Below are 7,210 nucleotides of genomic sequence, written 5' to 3'. Positions count from 1 at the left end.
CTAAGCCGAAAGGTATTAAGAAGAAGAAAAAGGCTCAGAAACAGAAAGCTGTGAAGGCGGTGGGAGTTCAGGGTGGTGTGAAAAAGCCTAAGGGAAAGTGCTTCAGATGCAAACAGTCAGGTCACTGGAAACAGGATTGTCCTCTTCCTAAGAAGACAAACAATACTGGTATGTCTCTTTCTCTAGTTACAGAAACATTTATAGCGGCTATATCTACGAGCACTTGGTGTGTAGATACATGAGCCACTGATCATGTTTGTAATTCTATGCAGGGGTTCCAGCTATTCAGAATGCTTAGAGATGGTGAGATATACATGTTCATGGGAGATGCTACGAAAGTAGCAGTAGTTGCAGTAGGAGTTATTCATTTATCTTTTGGTTCTGATAGGATTTTGGTTTTGAACAATTGTCTTTATGTACCTTCTTTTAGAAGGAATTTAATTTCGGTTTCTAAACTTGCTTTGGATGGTTATAATGTTTGTTTGGATCGTAATGTTTCTATTATGATGAATAAACGAATTATATATTCTGGTACATTGCAAGACAATTTGTATATAATTAATCCTAGTCAACCTGCACTGTAACTGCAATTTAGGGAATTGAACAACACATCTTCTAACTCTACTAAAAGAAAGGAACCTTCTAGTTTGAACCAAACATATCTTTGGCACTTGAGATTAGGTCATATTAACTTGAGGAGGATTCAAAGACTGGTAGTAGACGGGCCTTTAAGCTCATTGGCAGTGGAGCCATTTCCAGTTTGTGAATCCTGCTTGGAAGGTAAAATGACTAATAGGCCTTTCAAGGCAAAGGGGAATAGAGCCAAACAAGTATTAGAATTGGTTCACTCTGATTTATGTGGACCCATGAATATCCAAGCAAGAGGTGGTTATGAATATTTCGTCACTTTTATTGATGATTATTCTAGATATGGGTACGTTTATTTGTTGCGCCGTAAGTCTGAGTGCTTTGATAAGTTCAAAGAGTACAAAGCTAAAACGAAGAAGCGACTTAATAAAAGTATCAAGTCACTACGATCAGATCGTGGTGGCGAATACTTGCTTGGAGAATTTATGGAATATTTATCAGAAAATGGGATAGAATCCCAGTTAACTGCACCAGGCACACCCCAGCAGAACGGTGTAGCAGAGAGAAGGAACCAGACTCTTTTAGAGAGTGTTAGATCGATGATGAGTTATTCGGATTTACCCAAGTCATTTTGGGGACATGCCTTAGAGACAGCAGCTTATCTTCTGAACTTAGTACCTTCTAAGTCGGTTCCTAAAACCCCCTTAGAATTGTGGACCGGGGATAAATCGAGTCTAAGATATATTCGAATATGGGGTTGTCCAGCACATGTGCTGAACAAGAATGCGACTAAGTTAGAATCTTGTACAGAAGTAAAGTTGTTTGTAGGCTACCCCATGGGAACGAAAGGATATTTATTTTATAGTCCGAAGAATCGGGATGTCATTGTTAGCACCAATGCAAGATTCTTGGAGGATGACTATATAATGAATCACAAACCCATGAGTAGTGTCATTTTAGAGGAATTAGTGGGAGGGACAAATAATACCCATGAAGCTGTAGTACAAGTAGAACAACCCCAACATAATGTACAACCTGTCACTAATAACGCACCAGTGCCTCGTCGTAGTGGGAGGGTTGTTCAACAGCCTGATAGATTCATGTTTTTGGGAGAGTCTTCAGACTTGGTCCCTGGTGAACTGAAAATATTTATTTGAAGTATGTACATTTATTTCTGGCCAGTTTATTTGAGAATCATTTGAATGTTTACATGTTGTCTAATATTATATATTGTGAACAATCTAGTATCAAATGAGATACAGAATATTAGATTGTTAAATACGGTTATATTATATAATAAGGTTCACAGCACAGGTGGTGTTGGACAATCCACTGGTATGGCTGTAGTATTATTTAGATTAGTTTATATTGACTAATAAATAATACTAGTATACTTTGTGTATATTGAACATGATCAAATTTAGAATTGTTCCCTTAATACTGATTAAGAAGGAGAACTAAGATTCTATGTTATTATTAATGCATAGGTTCTTAATCCGGAAATAGTAATTGACACGTGTATATTATTTACATGCTTTGATTTATATATGAAATAATTCTTTTGAATTATATCATTATATTTTGGGTGATGGAATTATATACATGGTGGATATTATTTATTGAAGGAATCCATGTCCTGATAATATTCGGGTTAATGATGTCCCCTTGAAAGCTCAAAAAGATTTAATTATGTGAAACCCTGCAGGTGAAATTTAATCTGGCATAATTAAATAAAGGTTGAGTGGATGATCAAGGATAAAAGATATTAATTAAATAAATTATCAGTAATTTATTTAATTAACGGACATATGATATTTTAAACATGGGGAATTTAATAAGCAAATAATATTGGAACCGAATTAATTAAATTACAGTATTAGGAAAGGTAGTGCAAATATTAATTCTTTAGTGGATTGAATTAATATTTAATTACATTGGGCTAGGCTCAAGATGTAATTAGAAGGCCCAACCTAATTATCCATGGTCCCTATTGTAGCCTATATATATTCTTATTCTCTTCTTGCTTGGAATTGTGAGAAAATATATTGTAGCCACCAAGGAGCAAGAAGAGAGGATAACTTGAGAAGACGGAGGCCACACTTCGCTCAAGGGAATTTGGAAATACAATAGAAGAGCGTGGAATCAACCATTAACAAGGTAATCCTCTTTTCGTAATCTTTATCGTAAAACGTAGTAACACCCTAAGTCCGTGGTTCCCAACATATAGCTCATCTAAAAATGAAATTTCCAACAGAGTTTGGAGTCGGAGAAGTCTGTGGTGACCAAAGAGCTTCGAGACAATGCTATATTAGCAACTCCATTCCTAAGAAGCGTAACGTTCAAAATGTTGAAGTAAATCAGGTGATCGAAGTAGACCCACGAGATCTCATCGAGGCCTCTAGGCCAAACAATTACGAGCCCAACGAGGAACTCGAAGCCGTCGAACTCTATGAGAACTCAAAGGGAAAAACAATCCAAATTAGAGCGGGACTCCCCGAAGATATCAAAGCAAACCTAATAGCGACACTTCAAAGCTTCACGAATATATTTTCCCGGGATCCCAAGGACATGCCCGGGATTCCCGAGGAAATGGCGTTACACAGGCTTAATATCTCTCTAGAGGCTCGTGCTGTAAAGCATAAAAAGAGAGTCTTTTTATCAGAAAAGCAAGAGGCAATCGATGCAGAAATTGATAGACTTCTCGTAGCGAACTTCATCAAGGAGGTTCAATTTCCCAACTTGATATCTAACACAATGCTCGTCAAGAAAAACAACGGGAAATAAAGAATGTGCATAGATTATTCAGATGTTAATAGGGCCTGTCCAAAAGATTTCTACCACTTGCCAAATTTTGATCAGCTAATTGACTCGACTGCAAAACATGAAATGTTTTCCTTTATGGACGCATTTGCAGGATATAACCAAATCAAGCTGGCTGAAGAAGACCAAAAAAACACAGCCTTCATCACTCAAAGGGGTGTCTTTGGTTATAAAGTTCTACCCTTTGGTCTCCTCAATGCAGGTGCTACATTCCAAAGAACAACGAACACAATTTTTGCACCCCAAATTGGCCGCAATATGCAAATATATGTCGTTGACATGATCGTGAAGTCTACAAGACCACGAACCATATCAACGACCTCGTCGAGACATTCACAAGGGTCAGAGATCACCGAATGCGTCTAAATTCATCCAAATGCTCCTTCGACCTTCAAGGAGGCAAGTTCCTCGGATATCTCCTAACAAGACGTGGAATCGAAGCTGACCCAGCCCAGATAAAAGCAATCCAAGAAATACCATCACCCAAATCATTAAAAGACCTCCAAAGCCTCACGGGCTCGATTGCTGCGTTGCGTCGCTTTATCCCGCAATCTTCAAAGCGCTGCTTACCAATGTTCGAAGTTATCAAAAAAGCCTCGAAGTCCAACAAATTCACACGGGATACAGATTGCGAGAATAACCTCCAAGGTATCAAAGACTTATTAGCCTCGCCTCCCATCTTGACAAAAGCCTTACCTTGTGAACCTCTCAAGATCTATCTGTCAGCCTCTAACTCCACAGTAGCCTCGGTCTTAGTAAAAGAAAAAACTTATCACGGTTCTCAGATACCATAAGCCCCACATCAGACTCAAAAAGAGAAGCAGATCCCCCAGTGCCCTCTGCTTTCACACTACTACCAACCACGTCGTCCCTCCCCAAGTCATCTTCATTAAAACTTAACCCGAAAGGCGAGAAGTTCCCAGAACTCAATAAAGGAGGAGGAGCCTGTTTAGGGGGGTCAACCCACCAAACGCACTCTCCGACCCATCAGAAGAACCATCACTATCATTAACAACAAACCTAGAACTACGACTCATAATGATAATTACCAAAGACGAAAAGAAAAAACGATGACAAGGAAGAAAAAGGAATACCTATTTGCAAGAATCTCTACAGACAAGCCCCCTGCAAGAAATCCCAAGAAATCGACTGTATACAAAAGAAACAAGAAACAAACAAAAAAATGATGACAATTATTTAAAAGAAGAGAGACGAGAAAAGTTGAAAGGTTTTACAAACCTTTGGTTTCCCAAGACAATAGAAACTGCTGGAATGATTGCAAATTCAAAAATACTTTGCTTTGAACGAGAAAAAAAAAGAAGAGTAAAAGAAGGCAACAAAAAAAAAAAGAAGACCCACTTAAAAGCCCAGCCCAAAAATCTAAAGATTTAACACTTTTAAAGGGGGACTATTGTTGGGACAAAGGCCCAATAAGAGGAATTAGACCCATCAGGGACTCTATAAATAGAAGGAGACTAGTACCAAAAAGGAGGTTGGCTAATTAGGCTCTAGACTAAGGGATAAATATAGGAGCAACAGATGCAATAAAATGTTTTATTATACTATAAGATTTGAGTAGAATTTCTGCGTAATTATAATAATTTCGATCCCTAATATACATGCAAGTCCTTCTCATTTAAATGCATTTCAAACCTTACCAATGCCGTCTTCCAATAAATATAATCATAAGAATGATGATAGAGTCCGGTTATGAGCAAACGATTGTTTTGACATGTTGATCACAAAACATTTTACATTACATATATCCTCAGTTCTCCTGATCATATTTTCTCTGAACTTAAAAATTCTTGATTTTTTTAAATAAAATAAGACCGGACTGTCAAAAAATTGGATCAAGCCCGGGTTCCATTCCAAGCACAAGGCCCAAGGCCCAAAGCCCAGTCACATTTTACCATCTATCCTATCCACTGTTAAAAAAATAAAATAATCAAATAAAAAATAGAAAGCTAGCTAAGATCAATAAAGAAAGGCACAAATGTCTCGCTGGAGAGAAAGCATAGAAAATCTAAAAACAATCATTCTAATCAGAGGTGCTCGAGATGTTACTGATCTCACCGCCTGGATCGTCGCCGGAACCCTAGTTTATTATCTCGATATTGTGCCAGCTCAGCAACGTAAGCAACACCTCAAGGTACTTAAATTATCATATTTCACTCTAATGTTTTCCGGTCCCAACATAATAATCCCGGTAAATTAATAAACTCGCTAAATTACTTTAAAGAGGTTTAACTGTATATACAATTTCAGGAAAAAGCTGCTCGTGATGCTCGCGATCCTAATCGTTATATCGAGAAATGTAAACCTATTCCTGATCCTCAGGTATTGTTGAATTATGTTGATTACGTTATGAAATATTACGTAAAATATTGCAGAACATATTGTAGTCCGATTAATAGTACTCCGCTGGACTAAAACCTATAATTTTGTTTAATGGATGATTATAGGTGACAGGGTTAATATATGGCAATAAGACGAGAGTTAGAAGCACTAATAAACCGAAACAATGAGCTTGTTCCGTGAGAGTTAAATGTTTAATCAGGATGTATATGTTGTAAGTTGTAAATTAAAATAAACACTCGTTGTGTTATTATATGTTGTTAGTGGAGATGTCGATGTGAAGTTTGTTGTTGTTTATGTAGAGAAACTTATTGTTTAAATTGTATGTTTATTAAATAAAGAGTAATATTTTTTTGTAGATGCGCTATTTTTGTCTTTCTGCGTTGTCTTGTTTTTGTTTTTGCAGGGATTAGTTAAGGATTTTGACCGGGTTTTGTTAGTGGGATTAATTATCAGATGTGTTAATATTATAATGCCAAACATGTGATATCGTGATTAAGCTTTATGATTGTATTATAATGTTTGTAAGATCGGCAGTGCTTGTCTATTGTATGAAACTGTTGTGACTAAATAAGAGTAGCTTTTTTGCTTGAACATGTTAAAAGCAGGCTACTTCCTATATATTTTGTTGATTAAGTGATTGCAATAGTCTCTGTCCTGCTTTCCTCTAATAGTAGTGATACTTGTGAATAATGAACAATTGTTGAAGGACTCGAGGACCCTTGTCTTATTTATTTCGACTTCTTGATTTCCAATATCTTCACATGGTTAAGAAACCTGGTTTCAGTAGCTTAATTAGCTTGCAAAAATTAATAGTATTAAGTAATGTACACTCTTTTTGGTGTCATATTTTTCAGAGAACTTGATTCAGATGTTGGTCAATCTAGAAAAACTCTAATTGAACCGGTACACGGTACTTCATTATCAGATCAACAGATGTATACTATGCGCAATGATGCATCATGCCATGTGATGCATTATTGCACCAAGTTGTCAACTTTAGCACTTCATCTGAAGACCTTTCCTTCACATAACATGTAATTAAAATGTCACAACCGGGCTTGCCATAAGCTCTAATGGCCTAGTTATTATGAAATCGTGGGAAACCGAATGAAACTACTTTGAATTTTCTAGGTTTCCAAGAGTTTATGGACTCTATTGTGTCTAATAGGAGTGATATTGCTCCTTTTAATTTCCTTTTGCACATAGTTATGTTATTAGGTTGAATTGTTTGATGGATTTGAAGCAATGCGTGAAGCAAGATAAATTAGTGCTAAATGACTACATTTGAAAAGGAATATCAACATTTTCCCGTTTTATAACAGATGACGTGTTCTGTGTCTTTAATCTTTTATAGTTTTAATCATTTTAGTGATCCATGCTGCTCCATGTTCAGATGTTCTGCATCAGCTATCATTGTATCCTTTAAGTTGGAATTTCCAGG

The 7,210-nt window shown here is 36.7% G+C and overlaps 1 protein-coding gene across 2 annotated transcripts; it reads left to right on the top strand.

Moving 5' to 3' along the window:
• The first annotated feature begins 5,373 nt into the window (after positions 1-5,373).
• LOC141706454 (uncharacterized) lies at positions 5,374-6,402 on the top strand. Of its 2 annotated transcripts, none has more exons than XM_074509214.1 (3): positions 5,374-5,560; positions 5,677-5,748; positions 6,173-6,402. In XM_074509214.1, the coding sequence occupies exons 1-3, from the start codon at positions 5,405-5,407 to the stop codon at positions 6,251-6,253; spliced, it is 309 nt and encodes a 102-aa protein (XP_074365315.1). In that variant the 5' UTR covers positions 5,374-5,404; the 3' UTR covers positions 6,254-6,402. The 2 variants fall into 2 exon arrangements, with proteins under 2 accessions (XP_074365315.1, XP_074365316.1); XM_074509215.1 differs by lacking the exon at positions 6,173-6,402 and adding an exon at positions 5,874-6,124.
• The last annotated feature ends 808 nt before the right edge of the window (positions 6,403-7,210 follow it).

The sequence above is a fragment of the Apium graveolens genome, chromosome 2 (genome assembly GCF_009905375.1).
Source record: "Apium graveolens cultivar Ventura chromosome 2, ASM990537v1, whole genome shotgun sequence".
In the NCBI taxonomy this organism is placed as follows: Eukaryota; Viridiplantae; Streptophyta; class Magnoliopsida; order Apiales; family Apiaceae; genus Apium; species Apium graveolens.
Note: the sequence above shows the minus strand (reverse complement) of the source record. Positions and strands in the feature narration are given on the sequence as shown.